At 38.2% G+C, this 17,614-nt stretch overlaps 4 protein-coding genes across 4 annotated transcripts; 1 reads left to right on the top strand and 3 right to left on the bottom strand.

The window, feature by feature from the left end:
• Window positions 1-5: 5 nt before the first annotated feature.
• Window positions 6-2,325, bottom strand: nudt7 (nudix (nucleoside diphosphate linked moiety X)-type motif 7). The gene is made up of 3 exons (XM_062420119.1): window positions 1,802-2,325; window positions 1,559-1,717; window positions 6-1,470 (listed from the first exon to the last, which is right to left on the bottom strand). The coding sequence occupies exons 1-3, from the start codon at window positions 1,955-1,957 to the stop codon at window positions 1,117-1,119; spliced, it is 669 nt and encodes a 222-aa protein (XP_062276103.1). The 5' UTR covers window positions 1,958-2,325; the 3' UTR covers window positions 6-1,116.
• Window positions 2,326-3,045: 720 nt separating this feature from the next.
• Window positions 3,046-8,906, bottom strand: hprt1l (hypoxanthine phosphoribosyltransferase 1, like). Its single transcript, XM_062420748.1, has 9 exons — window positions 8,634-8,906; window positions 8,156-8,262; window positions 7,242-7,425; window positions 6,911-6,976; window positions 6,792-6,809; window positions 6,356-6,438; window positions 4,976-5,022; window positions 4,370-4,446; window positions 3,046-3,612 (listed from the first exon to the last, which is right to left on the bottom strand). Exons 1-9 carry the CDS (start codon window positions 8,649-8,651, stop codon window positions 3,565-3,567), a joined length of 648 nt encoding a protein of 215 aa, XP_062276732.1. The 5' UTR covers window positions 8,652-8,906; the 3' UTR covers window positions 3,046-3,564.
• Window positions 8,907-10,512: 1,606 nt separating this feature from the next.
• psmd7 (proteasome 26S subunit, non-ATPase 7) lies at window positions 10,513-15,197 on the bottom strand. The gene is made up of 8 exons (XM_062420747.1): window positions 15,072-15,197; window positions 14,538-14,629; window positions 13,870-13,962; window positions 13,670-13,767; window positions 13,483-13,563; window positions 12,936-13,027; window positions 12,523-12,721; window positions 10,513-11,121 (listed from the first exon to the last, which is right to left on the bottom strand). The coding sequence occupies exons 1-8, from the start codon at window positions 15,143-15,145 to the stop codon at window positions 10,864-10,866; spliced, it is 987 nt and encodes a 328-aa protein (XP_062276731.1). The 5' UTR covers window positions 15,146-15,197; the 3' UTR covers window positions 10,513-10,863.
• Window positions 15,198-15,288: 91 nt separating this feature from the next.
• LOC133982176 (dynein light chain roadblock-type 2) lies at window positions 15,289-16,309 on the top strand. Its single transcript, XM_062421116.1, has 4 exons — window positions 15,289-15,303; window positions 15,567-15,642; window positions 15,724-15,891; window positions 16,012-16,309. The coding sequence occupies exons 1-4, from the start codon at window positions 15,301-15,303 to the stop codon at window positions 16,053-16,055; spliced, it is 291 nt and encodes a 96-aa protein (XP_062277100.1). The 5' UTR covers window positions 15,289-15,300; the 3' UTR covers window positions 16,056-16,309.
• The last annotated feature ends 1,305 nt before the right edge of the window (window positions 16,310-17,614 follow it).

Here is a 17,614-nt window from a genome sequence, read left to right as displayed (position 1 = left end):
ACAAACACGTGAAACATTGATTTAATGGTGGCAAAGATAGCACACAAATCTTTACACAATATCGGTTTTGTCCTTCAGTCATGTAAATGAATATCCGTGTATATTTAAATGTGAAATATACTGCAGGGGTATCTTGAATATCAATTGTGATGCTTTCAACAGAACTTTGTGTGCCTTGATAACTTTACCGTTACTCTGCTGTGTTTACTTGTGTCCCTTTTTGTGTGCTATTTGGCCCCTTGTCCTTTTTATTCTCTAGGACTGTTTAAAATCAGGACACTTTTCATCGATGAAAATTTATTTCTAAACACGAGCATAACCACAGCCCATACTTGTATATTTTACTGTTAACATTTTCTTTTTAGAAATCCATTGCAAGATATCAGAGTTATTACTCTCAACATAATATTGTGCAGCTTCATCAGTGAATTGTCAACTTGTTTATTTTCTGTTGAAAGTTTTTTTTTTTTTTTTTTTTCATGCCTCATGAGATTTGTACATGTGAGGTAAAAGGGACGAAACAGTGGAGATTGTTTTATGGAAAGCTTTCTTGTGTTGATGTGCTTGTCAACATTACTATTGTTGCTGTGAAATGCTTGATCAAAAGAAGCAACCATGATAAATTTACTGTTAATTGCCAATAGTGTGAGCGGTATCTTGTGTGTAATCAGTTTGCTCACTTTTCCTAGTTCGCTTTCTATTTCACATTCTCCGACAGTTCTGTTGTATCCGTTCTGTGTAGCTTGAGCTTTAGTATCTAGCCTTACGACCCTGTAGTAGGGATTAAGGTCAACCCCAGTGTGTTATCATACATCTGAACTATTATTAACATGTACTTTGCCTTGATCTGGACATTTGTATACTCTTCAGTTTATATCTGTAATCCTGCTGCTACATTAAATGAATTAATAAAAATACAAATGTCTTGGTTTAGTTCTTTTTTTACTCCCTTTAGTTAAGAAAAGTTTAAGTGCAAAAGTTTTACAGGCATTTCATATTAATTCTAATGTAAGTTTAACATGTCACTCATACACAATGTTGTATTAATAGACTGTAGTTATAATAAAAAATATGAGCTCAGGTGTTTTATATTGGCACAAGTATGTTCAAAAGCAGTCACAGTTTACTAAGTCTTCGTTGTAGAACCTGTTGAAAGAAGGGTAGTGGATCCTCGGAGTCAAAACCAATATCAAACTCAGGTTTTTTCCTTAGAGCAAGGGTAGCAACCACTATGACCACCATAGCAGTCAGGCCCCATATGTGATACTGGCTTCCTGTATCAGGGTCCACGTAATAAAACGAGTGCAAGGGTATCATCATCCCAGCAGCACCATGAGTAGCAAAGTGGTCCTTTTCACTAGCGAAGAAGTCCAGGGGGACGGTGAACACGGCACTGACCTCAGCTGGATTTGGCCTGGGACAAAATGACTCCTCTATGAAGCCAACCACTGGGGTCACCAAAAGACCTCTCTGTTAATAAAAGAGATGGGAGAAGGGATAACTTGAGATAGAGATGGACCGAAAATAGCTGGTGTCCAGGAGGGGACTATTAATTTACCTTGTTGATAATAGGGAACAGTGTACAGACCACCTGGACATGGTCAGGTGGTAAACCTATCTCCTCCTCTGCCTCTCTCAGGGCAGTTTCCACATCATCTCTGTCACTGGGGTCTCTCTTCCCGCCCGGGAAACACACTTCACCAGCATTGCTCCTCAGCTGCAGACATACATAAGTTTATCAAAAGCTGACGAATAACAGACTTCTGTTATCCTTCCTGTAAATAACATTAGCACAGGTTACCTCCTTGGACCGCAGGGTCATCAGGGTGTACAGCTCTCCATCCTTCACTAAAAGTGGGACCAGCACTGAGGCTTTAGGCATCGCAGGCAGATAGGAGAAATTGTCTCCAATGTCAAACTGCTTTAAAACTGATATTGTATCCTCTTTAATGGGCATGATGGCAGCTCGGTTTCAATTCAAATTAGGAAAAATGAAGAGCAGGTATAAAACATTCGTATACGAAATATGTAAAGTAGCAATCCAAACAAACTGGAAGCAGCAGGTTGGTATATTATACTGTACTATAAGTGAAACATACTAGTGTCACACACGGTAATTGTGAGGTTTCGGTGAAGGTGACCTTACGTCGTTACGTCACACCGTGCAATGACAGGCTAACGTTAGCATTAAAGCTAACCCTACAGTAAATGGCGAGTTAACTGTGAAAACAAAAAAGTCATTCTCGTTAATGCTTTTCAGTTAAAGCTGTCATATCCTCTTTATGCACAAAGGGGTAGATTAGTCCATGTTAACGACGCCCTGGCGCACAGGTTCATGTAAACAGTAGGCGACGAGCTTCCGCGTTCAAGCTCTGTCGGATGAATGGCTTAGATCCGCCCGACAGTTTTTTGTTTTTTTTTGTACTGAAAATTTCAGATTGGTCCCAAAAGCAACATAATGCAATTAAATGCATTGACAAAATTACATCATATCGGTTAAGTGTGAGTTTAATGTAATTGAAGAACGGATTTGGTTGACGTGAGGAGCCCAGCTTAATTTTTAGTCACATTCTTGCTTGTATATGCTAAATAGGATGTATCAAAGCTTTTAGAAAAATTTCAGCGTCCCAGTAAAATTGCCACTTGGTCACGTAAACAATGGATGCATTAAGGCGAATGTGAACGCTATTTTATAAATTGAATTGTCGTAATTACGATAATTCCGATATGACTTGAACGTAACAGCCCGTGAGTACATCAACAAGCCATTTAACTATTAGTGCAGTGTAGGGGAGATTTCATGGCTATTCTACATTACTTATCCAAATGAATGGATAAATAAGTTAGTTAGTAAATAAATAAATTAATAAGAGCATCACAAAGGGTAATGCAAATATCACACGAAAGGAGAGGACTATTTTTCTAGAATATAAAAAGTAGAGAAATTACTTTTAAAATGTGATGGTAATGCTTCTATCTCTTCTGTGAGAACTGAAAAAGTGCAATAGGGGATTAAAAAAACAGGAATCAAGGTTTTAACAGGATTTGTATTGCTGTAAACAGGTCCTTGATGAAAACGTCACATGAAATAAATCATACAGTACATTCCAAGTCAGTCATTTTATAGCATAATGAGAGGTTATTTCAACATTTCATAAGTCAAAACATAAACATATACTGTAGAAATTGAGGGCTACTTATATTTGACTGACAGCTCACTGAACATAAAGCAGTAGCCTGAGACGTGATTTAATGGGCAAATAAATGTCATTCACTTTCTATCTCCAAGATAAAACTGCAGTTAACATTTAAAGCCTATACACATAAGTGAATAAATAAATTAAATTGAACAACCAAAATATCAATAATATACATAATAATAATCCCATTTATTTAATATGGGTGAAAAGAAATATTCCTCGAGGTTATTTACAACCCACAAGTCACATGTTGTGGATTCTTGTGTAGAAAAATAAAGATTCAAAACACAGCAAAGCTAGGGAAGGTCATCACAGTGGTCCTAGTCGTCATTGATTTCAGTCATCATCTCTGCAGCGCTGCAGTTCACACTTTGTACTTCTCCTTGGCTTGATCGTTCAGTATGCAGATGTGCTGTGAAATAATTACAAACAAACCAAAGGGCAGTTATATTTCATGTTTTTAAAGCACTTCATACAGCCACAACATATCTGAGAAGTTATATAATTACACATGATCTTTTTTTCAAGTCCCCATAATCATGTTAAAAAATAATAGAAGTTCAACAACATAAGAAGGATTTAGTATTTCTCCATCAAAATAGACCTTTTTTCATGGCATAGTGTCATTGTAGGAACAATCACAGGTGTCGCTAATAACATTAATGATGGCTCTGCCATATTCAGGTATAGCCATGAGAGTGTGAGAGTGAGCCAGCATGCACAACACCAGGACCCTGAAACCAAAGCAGGTGAATGCAATTCAGCCATCATTAAGTTGATTATTTACACCTTTTTCCATTTCGACACAACAAAATGTCTTCTGTTTAAAAAAAAAGGGGAAAAAAACTTATTATAAATGGGCAATTATAAATGCCTAATATATTCTTGCCAGTGTGAAGATGGCTTTGAGCAGCATTTTCATGTAGGGAGATTAAATGTATTGAATATATGATGTAAAAAAAAAAAATGTGCTGATGAACTGACAGTGGCATTCCCTTTTTTGATTCATTCATATTCATACAAAAATGTGAAGTCCATTGATATTTTGTATATAAAGTCATGAGAATCAGTATAGTACGTATTGTGTACAGTTGGTGGTGATATAGAATTGGGACATAGCAATTCTGGATCATCAATACTTCTGGATTAATTAAATTCTATAAACTCACGCTGAGATCTCTGAAGTACTCATTGTAGTCCAAAGCGTAGCCCACCAGAAAGGAATCCGGCACCTCAAACCCAATGTCTGAGATAAAAATAAAGACAGTACCAATGTGAGTCATATACAGTACAGTAAACACAGTGGAAGTAAAACTGTTAAAGTGATCTGAAATTAGATCCGGAAACATTAACTTAAGAAGAGGCTCTTTAGTGAACTGATGCTCTTTTACTGTCTGTATGAGGATATACTTAAAATGGTAGTGCTGTATAGCGGAAAGTCAAAACGCTTACAGTAACAGCTGTTCTTCAGGGACAATCTTAAAGAGATTATCCAACTCGAACCTAAAAGCATTACATAATCACAGACAGTGTGACCTTGTGGCTATCATGCAAGCTTTAGTGCAGAAGTGCCAGGCTCGGCTACATTTGGAGTAGATTTTCCAGAAATTAATGTTAATCCTGTGCAGAAAACATAGCTGTATTGAATAACACTTCACCACCCTTTCAAAGCCCCAGACACACGTAAGTGCCCAAGTGAGGAATAACATACACTAATGCATTACATAAAGTACACAAGTGATGTAAGTTGTTACGATGAGTAAAGAAGTACTCACAGTCTGGTCTGTACCCTGAACTCCTTGGGGTCCTCTTCACCAAAAGACTTGGAAAAACAAAAACAGAAAACAGGATATCATATAAAAAATGCCTCAAAAGAGAACATGTGAAGGAGAAAGAATTGTCACCTTGACCTTTTTCAGCACAGGTTTTTATTCCTGACAGATGGCATTGATTGCATTTGTACACCTGCACAACACCTTGGCCAAACAAATGCTGTTCACTGTTCAAGATCAACTGCTTTGTGTGGAGCTTATTTTAGATGCAAGTGGTGACCAATTACTGGAAAAACCCACTGTCTTCATAGGTCAGTTCACCCAAATTACAAAAGAACATTTGTATGTTTTCCCTATGGCCCGTATTTTTTCAAATATCTACCTCTGATCTCTCAAAACCTCAATACAAATGACATGTCTGCTGCCAACTCAAAATACATACAGTACTGTGCAAAGGTTTGAGGCACTTGGAGGTTACAGTTCTTACACATATTGAAATACAATCAGGGAGTAGTATGATCAGTCCTGAGTTTATTCCGCAGCATGACAATGAGCCCAAATATAGAGCCAGAGTCATAAAAGAACAATCTTCAGCAACAAGAAGAACAAGGAGTCCTGCAAGAGATGGTATGGCCCCCATAGAGCCCTGATGTCAACATCATCCAGTCAATCTGGGATTACATGAAGAGACAAAAGCAACTGAGACGTCTTTTCCAAGATGCTTGTAACAACCATTACAATTTCCCAAGCCGTCTTCAGATATCTTATTTTGTCCAACCACAAGAGTCCAAAACACAAGAGTACGCTGTTTTCTTCAATGTTAAAGTCCAACTGAAACCACATTAAAACATTAACATTGTTTTAAATGAATTGCTCTGCCTATGATTGAACCCCACGTTTTCACTTTATGCAAGATTTGATTTGCTATATTTGAAATAAGGACTTCAGCTACATAAGCGGATGATGGAAAGTTATTTCACTTAAGTAATACAAAACTAGGAACCGCCATTATGAAATAAAATAATTTAAAAGTAGGAGTGGTAGGAAGCGCCTTTGTAGCTGAGTGGTTAACGCGCATGCCACACAAAGTTTTCTGTTGTTGATTGATTAGTTGCAGCTTATTGTGAACATGTGCACATGCAGGCATCAGAGGAAACATATTGCTTCATCACATTTCCTGTTTCAACCAGCCGTCTAGAGTACATCAGCGAAACGGCCTTTTCTTTCACAGTGCAGTTAATAGTACGGCAGATTAACTCTTAAGCTGCTCCCTCCCTCTGTCACATTACATCTCTAATACAGTCCTAAACTAAGAGTGTCCATTAGCTAAGATCACTGCTACATGCACTCTCTCTGAGAACATACCAGCCAGTGGTACCTTACCTTACAACTTTAACCATCTTGGGATTACATTCACTCAGCAGGGAAAGTAGCGTCTGCATCGTCCTTCCTGTCTCCACAATATCCTTTTTACAATGTAGGATATAAGAAGTGGTTACATTAAAGTGGAGGCATTAACAGAAAACAACAATATATGACATTAATACAAGACAGATGTCCCTGTTTTAAATCGAGAAATGTAATTATAAAAGACAAATAAATACTGGCACACACTCATCCAATATCACCATGTACACCAATACAGAACCAACATGAAATCATATCAATGGGAATAAGGACTGAAGTGTTCAGCTGGCTGGATTAGTCCAAAAAGTGACATTCCCATCTCATTATTTTACCCTACAGTTAAATTGAGAAGACTTGCAACGGTTTTGTTTACATCACCCACCCTTAATACAGAATAAAAAATAAGTCTTACCTCAACAATCAAAACATTCTGCAGAAAATAAAATGAAAGAACAGTTGATTAAGTATACATTTATAAAAAAAATCTGTGTAGTTTAAGTATTTCTTCCATTCCAACATCAGAGGACCAACCTTGCCTGAGAGATTGGACAGCTCATCCCCTCCGATGACTTTGACATTGTCTGTTGACTTGTCATTCTACAGAGAGGAGACATCATACATCATACAGGTGTGTTTACGGTTGCAGAGTTGGATTAACCTCATTTCGTCTGCTCTGTCTGAGTCATAAGAAAAAGCTGCACCACAAATCTACCTTTAATGTTTAAAATGTCAAATCTGCAGTGTGAAGTCAATTTCTAAATTTAATGTGATTGTTTTCATTTGTATTTGGAGCCAAGCCCATATCGCACACCTAACATCAGCACAAGTGATTCCTGGAAATGAAATGAGAAATTCAGCTTACACAGTAGCTCTTCACTCTAATGAAATCCACTGTCAGCGGGACTGATTTATCACTGTTCTGGTTTAGCGCCTTGATGTAGTCCAGGAGGTCTGCAAAGAACTTGTAGCCCCCTTTCAGCACGCACAGAGCTACGATGTGGTGTCCCCCCATATCCCGGATGATGTCGCGGGCCAAACGTTCTGTCCTGCACCAGAGAGGGAAGATAAACAATTGGATGAGGACAGGGAAGGGGAACATATTCATACTGAATTACAATGCAGTGTTGAATGCAGTTTGTGTTGGCAGGGAGGAGATCCTTATCACGATATTGCACTTAGACATAATTGCTTACCATGCATTTCTCTGGACTGCAACAGAGATTTAACACCCCCCCCCCCCCCCCCCCCCCCCAATCACTGAATGGCTTTCCCCTATCTTTTCTATCTGACTTGGTAAAGACATGTGGGCCTGCTAGGTCACTTCGATTCTCTGACCCAAACCTGATTGTTCCTGAGATCAGAACTAAAGGCACGGAGAGTCAGACATTAATAAGTTCCCCCAAACTGACAGTTTTGGGAGAACAGTCTTCCTGAAGCTCTATATCTCTTGACACAAATGAAACCTTGAGACACATATTTTTACTATTGCTTTCCCCTGAAGTGTTGTTTTATGTTTTATCTCCTGCAGTCCTTTTTCCCTGTTGTATCATATATTGCTATGACTATCAGCTTTTATGTGGAGCACTTTGTGCTGTATTTTATGCATCAATTGTGCAATATAAATAAAGATTACTATTACTGTAATCCTAGCATCAGCCAGTGTGAATGTGTGCGTCAGAGATAGTAAAAACAGGAAGAGCCAGACAGTAAATGTGTCAGATGACTTGACAGAATTATGAGAGGGTATAATTTCCAGGCTACTGTTGATTGGTCTACCTGTCCATGATAAGTCCATGGGGGATGATCACCTTTTCCAGATCGTTCTCATAATGCCTGGGGACACAGAAAAGGTCCAGCTCGTGGCCTTTCTCATCATCGGCGATCTGCAACAAGAAGAAGACATCCATTCAACTCTGCGCAAAAGCGGTTGGCACTGACAGATAACGTGCGCCAAGGATGCGTTTAAATAAAAGGGAAGCTTCCGCTTGCCCCTGGCAACACTGAAGCCTCTCGACCACCTGTTTATCCCCACATGACTGAGGAGATTTGGGGATAAATGGACATCAAACGCTGATGCGGCATGAGCATACACACTGATCAGAAAAGACGCGTGCCACCTGCTGTCTGTCCGAACAGGCCTAATTACAGTAAGCGGCGCACAACCACACCCTGATAAGTGGAACACTTAACTTAGTGGACACTAAACAAATCCCCCGACATGCCCGCAGCAAACAGTCCCAGATCACAACCTCACCTCCAGATATGAAGCCATGCTACCGGCGGGTCGTCCGTTAAGTATCAGTGAAATATCAGAGGAGTCATGCTCAGGTCCTTGGACAGGAGGAGAGGAGAGGAGGAGGAGTGTGTTGCCTAGAGGGTGCACAGACTGCTCTTCTCTCACCGACTGCTGCTCACCGAGCAGCACAGCGATGCTCCTCTGGCGGGGTTTAAGCCGTTTACGTCAGAATCCTGTTTACCGACCCAATAATCTGATTTGTCCGACACAACCTGAGTTTAAAATGCGCTATGCTGGTTACTACTACCAGCCCACTACTGCGTATTTTGGTAACGGGGGCAGCGAGGTACTGTTGAGGTTTTTTTTGGACAAGCTGCAGATGACGCAGTTTTAAAAATACAGCGGATTGCAGTTACGCCTCCTCTCAGTAACACTACACTGCTGTCATACTGCTCTATAGTGAGTTTATGACTGCACTCAAAGATTTCTTGTTACACTTATAGCCTATCCAGGAATTTCTCCTCACCATTACTTTTAATTGAACAGCAGCACCAGTTAACTGTTTGGACACACTTGCTCATTGAAGTGAATGGAGAGGTGTGTCCAAACTTGACTGCTTCTGTACATGTTCATCATTTTATATGATTCACATTTACATGATTTAATTTGATTTGGTGTCATTGTGGTATATTAGTAATGCTCCATTCGTTGTGTTTAATATTACACTCCAATTTGCTATAGTCTAAAGCTTACCTCAAGGTCCACATTTTAGCTATCCAGGAACTTTTACTCATATCGCATGATCTTCTTCAGCAGATGGAGGCTGCCCACTTATGAAAACGTAGACACTCATATAGGGGTTTTTTTCTGACCCTTTTAAAATATTGGTTTTCAAGTCTGTCTTAAAACAAACAATGTCCAAATGAACATTGGTGTTTTTCTTGCTGTAATCATTCCTCACTTTCTAAGTGATGTGGGACAAAAATTCAATCCTCTTCCTGTGCAAAAAAAATATTCATAAGGTTTTTTTTAAAGCTAATATTAGGCTTCAGCCATCCAAATAACTAAATTAAGTCAATATCTTTCTAATTTAAGGTGTTTTTAGTGCCAAATTCCATCTTTTTGTTACCATCCTTCCACACACAGCTTAACAGGAAAATACTATTGAGACACAAAAACAAATCTTTTACTAAAAAAGACCAAATGTGGAAGATATTAGACTAACTCAGGCAGCTGAACCCTCATTATCTCCAGTTAAGACCTTTTTCCCTCATCATGCCATCTCTTACACTCAAAGTGCATTTGAGTGGGTTCTTCTAATGGTCAGTGTGAACAGGAGGAATTATGAGGAAAACCTGTTTCAATATTCATATGGTCACCTGCATGTCGTTTTAAGACAAAGGATAGATTCAAAATGTATCAATAAAGTTCCCAAAAAAATTCTACTGTAGTCAATTATGTTCCTGCCTATCAAGAAAAAATGGAGTTATAGATTTTAACTGGTTCCTACTTCCCTTATAAAGTGGTATTGCCATATTTCATAATATAGTTTTGTGTTGTTTGAACAGTATTAACACAAAACGGGTAATGGTCTTAGATGTTGAGACTGCTTAGTGTCTGTCTGCAGCAGCTTCTCAACAACGCAGCTCGTCCTCATTTTCATTCCAATCTAGGCTAAGAGTGTAATGAGTTCACACGGTCCTGTGGGGAATATTTACACATGGTACACACCGCTCGTGTCTGTTCACTTACGTTTTTATCCTAAATTCACCCTCTCTCAATAGTTCCACATTAAAATTGAGCTCAACCATATATAACAATTTACCAGCTGCTTGTTTAACTCACGATTTAAACATTTAACAAAACTGTGAAAATTGCAAAAATCAACACATTTTAATATGATCCCAATTTAATGAGTGATAAACAAAACATTTTTCTGCGTCTTACAAAAAAATCTATACCAGGTATTGTACAACACCAGGGGCATGACGACTATGAAAACAGAATAAACAGGTTCTCATAGTTCAAAACACCAAAGAAGCAAACATCATCATCTCTGTACGATAAGAACAGTCTTTATGAGTGTCGCTTGTGACCATGAGGCCAAATCTCAAATGACACCGTTACCCATATAGAGTCCTACTTTTAGCCTGAGACCCACATACAGAGCTGTGATTGTGGGCAGAAAGTAGAACACAATCCAGATGAAGACGACGTGATTTGAGAGAAGACCTTGAACAGAGAACACTCATTTCTTCTTCTTCTCATCTTTCTTGGCGCCATCTGCTTTCTCCTTCTCTTTGTCCTTCTCGTCTTTTTTCTCTTTGTCGTCTTTCTTCTCTTTCTTTCCTTCCTCCTTTTCCTGTCCTTCCTTTTTTTCCGCGTCCCGGTTGGATATCTTGTTGTTGATCAGGTTGTGCAGAGCCACCACCGAGCGTATGAGAGAGGCCAGGTAGACCACCAGCATCTGATCGTTGGTCTTAAGGTAAAAGGCTTTTGTGAACTCCTGCAAAGACAAAAGTCATGATGGTCAAGAAACAAACAAGTCATCTTTTAATACAAAACACAGTACCTGAAAAAACTGAATAACTATATATAGAGTCCAAGTGAAACAGGGACTTCTGGGTTCTCTTCCAGGAGCAAGGAAGGCTCACATTACATTCCCACTGATATTTGTAGCAACACAAACAATTAAAACTCAGAATGTTTTGTTGCACTAACTCCATATGTTTTAAATGTGGATGGTTTAATATTGTTGTTTACAAAATATTTCTGTTTTAAGAGGCCAGTAAAAAAGGTGCATTGTGTAGAATTTAGTGATATCTAGCAGTGAGGTTGCAGATTTCAACAAAATGAATATCTCTCCCTTTCCAAGCATCCAGAATAATCTGTGGTTGCCACAAAACTCATGAAAAACATGAAAGGGCCTCTGTAGAGCCAGTGTTTGGTTTGTCCATTTTGGGCGTGATTATGCATTAAAACATACTTATGAATTCCATTTATGCAAAATCCTTTCTGCTAGATGCCACTAAATTCTACACACTGCACCTTTACCAAACCCAGTTTCTCATAAGCCTCAGACCATTATGTGGTCGTAGAATGGTGTACAAGTTTTCAGACAGCAGAGCTTCGTGCCATATGAGGTTTTGAGTCAGTAAATAAATTAAACGAAAACTGAATTTGAATTGTAAATGTTATGTATAAGGATGAAGCCAAGTTACAATTATTAAATAACTCGTAGCTGTACATTTTCAGGGAGTTGTTTTGGGGTTTTTTGTATTCTAATAATGGATCATTTTTTAACTTTGTTAACATCACAAAAAAGGTTTCTACGTCTAAAGCAAGTACTGTAAAGGCGGACAAAGACGAGTGAATTACTGCACTGAGTAACAGAGGAACAGAGACTAGCCCAGATGCCTAATGATGTTGGTTCACAGTATAACAATACATTTGGGAGCAGATGATTTTATCTATTGATGAACTTCTAATTCTATGCAAAGTGTTAAGAAAACAACAGTGGAACTGCAGATTTCAAAGTTTATCGCAAGGTTTCATTTGGAAAACTTTCCCTAAAGTAAATCCCAGTGACCATTAGTTAACAAATTCCTCAGTTAGGATCTACAGCAGAGATGTCAGATGACTCAGTTTGCCCTCCAGTGGATGAAATAAGAAATTGCTGCAGGCTGAAAATGGTGGCTTTATCCTGTTCAATACTATAGTGTCATTTTGTTTTTCCTTCAACTTTTATCTGTGTTCAAATCACACAATAATCACTTAAAAATGAAAAATATTTATCCAGATGTCACTTAAAATCAAGTGAAATTTGCTTCACTGCAGTTTAACAGACACTAATTTTGGTGCAGTGACTTCTACAAACACAAAACAAATACAAACAGAATCAACTTACCAGTAAATTAACATCTGGCAGCAGGTTGAAGACATCCTGCAGCTGGTAGATGATCTGGTGATTGATTGGAAGTTTGCCAGCAGCCACTCTCTCAAGGTAAGAGCGGATGTCCAACAGCTTCGAGTTGAGTCCCTTCAAACCATGAACCTGGTTTGTGATGCGCTGTGACAGAGTTCCCACTGTGGTATCTTTGATGTCTCTGTAAACAGGATGCAGCAGATACAAAGTTGGTATGCTTTTACATTTTTGGTTAACCCAAATGCAAAAGAAGTTGTCATTTTGTTAAATAATATCTGCCTGTCTGTGTTTGTACTCTGGCAATTGTAGCAAAGAAATACCAGAGTTGCATAATTTATACTAAAATAGTCATTATGTATAGAAAGATGTGTGTAACTCAAAGTTTTGTACGGTACCTGAGCAGGTGCTCCACTCCCACTTCTTCTGCCTCCTCAGCACCAATCTCACTGGTGACATGTTCAAATGTCTTGGATGTTGGGGTACCATCCTAGAAAAATACATCACTGATATGAAAATAATTCTCCAATCTAAATCAAAGTTTGGTTCCAAATGCTTACTCTTTCAATAAAATCACTATTGTGTTTGGACTGTTGTGAAAACTGGATGACAAACACGTGCGTATAGACTATGGCTGGGCAATACATCGATATTATATCAATATTGTGATATAAGACCAGATATCGTCTTAGATTTTGGATATTGTAACATCAAGATATAACATAAGTGTTGACATTTTTACTAGGCTGTTCCGGCTATTCTAGTATTTGTCTTTTCACATTTAGTCACTGTACCCACATTACAGATTATATTTATCAAAACTCCCACTGTGTAAATATTTTGTGAAAACACCAATAGTCGTCCCTAAGATATTGTCACAATATTGATAAAGGTATTTGGTCAAAAATATTGTGATATTTGATTTCATCCATATGGTTCACTTACATCATGTATTTCTTCAACAGAGATGTAAGCTTCTGTGGGCAGGCCAAGATCTTTGGGCTTCACATCTATAATGACTAACACCTGGCAGGACAGAAAGCAACATGTGGGAGAGTTATTCAACATCAGAAGGAGCATAATATGTTTCCAAGACACATTAAGCAGAAGAAAATATCAAGTATTTACATACTGAATTGGTACAGTACTGCTTGATGAGCTCATTGATGGCAATGTCATTCTTGTGCAACTTCGGGCCTGTGTGGTACCATCCGACTATCCTTTCTCTGGCTAAAAAACAGGCAATAAAAGGCGTTATTAGCAAATGTGTAATCAAATTAACACAGAAAAGTAAACCACAACTGAATTACAAAGACATTGCCAAAATCTTACCATTAACTTTCTTGAACATGCCATACATATTCTCCAAGTAGTCATGGTCCAGGAACCACACTGAGTCATCCCTGTCGTCCTCGTCAAATGGCACTGGAAAGGAGCATTGGCAGTTAGTTAGTTAATGGTGTGACAGTATCTTCTTGTTCCATCTGTTGGATGTTTGAGCTTCACTGTGGAGAATGATGTATGTGCAGAATTTGACTCTAGACCGCTGTTTTCACTTTCATCTGCTGAAGGTAGAAAGTTTCTCTGCACCCATCATAAATCTGAGTTAAAGGTACCTAAAGTAACTACAAGGAGGATTTGTGACATCATAACTAGTTTGGAGCCAGTCCTGGTCCAGTATGAAATTTACACAACTCTGATGTGGAAATTTGAAGCCTCCAGTGCTCATACACTGAGAACAGACTTAACAGTAAAGTAGGAGATATCTTGTGTCCAGTGGTGAAACTTTTTGAATCAAAATTATTTGAATATTCACAAATTCAGGGTTTTTCAATGAGGGACAGGGAGCAGATGCAATTTAGGGATTCTTTGTAGGGAACAAAGAGTAAAAACAAATCATTATTCAAAGTACTTTGTCTAGGGAGGATCTTTAGCATCTTATATATAACTTTATATTGTAAAAGGTTTATATTTAAAGGCACTGATGCCAAGACACTCACCTGCAAAGCTGTTTGACACATCAAGAACTTTCTTCTGCCATGACCCCAGGAGGACCCCGACAACTCGTTTCTGATTGCCAACTTTCCCTATTCTGTAAGATTGAATAAAATCAAATTAACATGGCAAATTAACTTGTTAGTTGACTGTATTGTAGTTTAGTATTCCCATCTTTGAAATAACGCTATGATTCAACATCACAGAATGAGTCGTTAGCCTGCTCAGTAATGTATGCTAAGCTAATGCCTTCATGTAATCAATCGCTCATAAAATAAAATAATAAGACTGTATCCTTGTAACAATAACGCGTGTTACTAATCAATAAAGCTGTATCATCCATTCATTAAACTGATATTATCTTGATTGGTGACAAACTAAACTGATTTGATTGAGCTAACTTTACTAGCCTGGTCTCTGACTCAGCAGGGCTAGCATTAGCTTAGCATTAGCTTAGCATTGCGGCATCGTTACGCTTTAGGATATTTTAACCGCCAGCACTTCCAGCAGAATCGACATATAAATTGAAACATACTGACCTGTTGAAATGATCAACCACGCTGAGCAACACCAATGGGTGAACAACCACGTTTTCCACTGCTAACTCCGGCATTTTCGCAGTGAATATAAACAGCGAAGCACACAACCCACCTCCACACAATGACGGCTACGCTGCAATTTCCGCTTGCGTCTGACGTCGCTTCCGTTGCTATTGGCAACCACTGGACGCAGCGAGGAGAGCAGAAGAAACAGCCGCTTACAGACAAAATGGTAGGAACCGGGGACGAAAGTTTACTTTGTGTCAGAAAACGTTTTTCCTAAAGTTGTTTTACGTTATGTCACTTAATGATTAACGTATTAATTATTATTTTTAACTAAACGTTGAAATTGCGCAAAGTTAGCTTTTACGTGAAACTTGAAAATGGGTCGTTTATGACTTATTAATTAGTAGATTCTGTTAAACAGACATTTCTTTTGTAACTAAACTTTGATAGTTTGGTGTTTTATTAAATGTCTTTCCTTTTGTCCTGCAGGCTGAAGTTGAGGAAACACTAAAGAGGATCGAAGCACATAAAGGTGTCATTGGAACAATAATTGTCAATGCAGAAGGTAAGCCAAAAAATATATACAGATGAAAGTTTTCTTAGATGTTTACAATGCAGCATATCTGTAAAAGTGACTTTTTTTCAGGTATTCCCATCAGAACAACTTTAGATAACTCCACCACAGTTCAGTATGCAGGACTCCTTCGCCAACTCACAATGAAGGCCAGGAGCACTGTTAGAGACATTGACCCTCAAAATGACCTCACCTTTCTCCGCATTCGCTCCAAGAAACATGAGATCCTGGTTTCACCAGGTAAATTAAACTAATAGTAACTTATACTAATGGCAACTGAAATAAACATTTAATATCATCTCAGCCATAAGAGAAACATTGTTGGCTCAAAATTTGATTTCTTCTTTCATGTCTTTCCAGAGAACGACTTTCTTCTGATAGTCATCCAGAACCCATGTGAATAGCTGCTGGACATTTCCATGAGAGTCAGCATTTAGTTTATCACATGATGGCGCGTTATCCAGGCAAAGGATCGTTTACCACTGAGTTAAACCACTCCGTGTCCAATCCCTCTTCTCTACTTCAAACTCAAGTATTTTGCCTTAATAAGCATAGCACACTGTCTGTTTTAAATTATATATTTCTTTCAATCTTTGTCCTTGTGTTGATACTGAATAAGTTGATCAAATAAAGCTGCTGGTCATCATACAGTACTGAATATATCCTGAATGTTAATTCTGTTAATGTACAGATAGATCTGTGAGAAATTCAAAAAGAATCTTGAATAAATGAGTGAAGCATCATAACAAATGCAGATGCTTTTATACTAATGTACTGCATGATACAGTTAATTTATCTGCTGTTATGTGACATCTATAAAACATTCTGAGCAGACCCAGTTGAACTCAATTTTAGATCAAGATAGTGAGGGCAAAAGATCTAAGTGACCTTGAAAGAAGATCCATCATTGGGCCATGGATGGCAGAAGCAGAAGCAGGAACGGATAAAGTGGATTGACAAAAGTGAAATCTACATGTAGGATATATAAAAACACTGAACCCAACAGTGTGGGGGTCCAATGACTCTTTGCTCTCAAAGAAATTTTCTTGGCAAGGATTGGGTTAACTTATCTTCTTACTGGGATGGTTTACCGCAAACCACTGCAAAGTTATTTTGAGTCACTGATTTTATCCTGTGAAGAGTTATTTCAATCCTGATGTCAGTGATCTCCAGGATGTCTATGGGTAAAACTGAAAATAATGTAAATCACAAGTTACAGTATTGGCAGTCACCATATCTCAGCCCAGTTGAACACCTACAGTATTTAAGAGTCTACACCAGCAAGATTTTAGAAAAAAAATCCTTTCTGCCACAATCATAAAAAAAACAAAAGACAGAATATCTTTCTAGAGACAAGTGGAATGTGTGCCAAACTGCACTGAAACTGTTCTGGCTGCTTATGGTGAACACCTTTCATTTAATTTGTCAACCTGTACATCATTTGTCATCTATCAGAGGCTCATATCATGGATTAATAAACTAATTTGTAGCCTTTGTTATGTCAAGTGAAAGAATGGCCACAGGAGGAGGGATGTGGACAGCACCTGCATAATTTAGACCTTAGAAATATGTTTTTAAAACATTGATAACTCTCTTTTTTATGCTTCCCTCCACCAGGTCCACTGTAGAGGTTTACTGTTCCTGTATTGTAAACACACCACACGTCCTAGAAAATAACAATTACATTAAGCTATTACAGTTGAAAACTGCATCATTTATACAGACAAAGTGCTTAACAGAAGCAAGATAGGAACTCTATTGCTTTAAGATGGTCTGACACAATAGTAGTTTCTTAAATTTTCATTCACCACCTCTGTGTATTCAAAACAACTTACTTCAGCCTGAACACAGAAAGGTTCAGGATGAGAGAAAATGTTCAGTAATTATTCAAAAGCAAATCATCAGAAGACTTGTTGTAAATATTCATGAGCCTGGCTGCACACATTCAAGTTGCAGCTTATCT

This window comes from Scomber scombrus, chromosome 6, assembly GCF_963691925.1.
Source record: "Scomber scombrus chromosome 6, fScoSco1.1, whole genome shotgun sequence".
Taxonomy (NCBI): Eukaryota; Metazoa; Chordata; class Actinopteri; order Scombriformes; family Scombridae; genus Scomber; species Scomber scombrus.
Note: the sequence above shows the minus strand (reverse complement) of the source record. Positions and strands in the feature narration are given on the sequence as shown.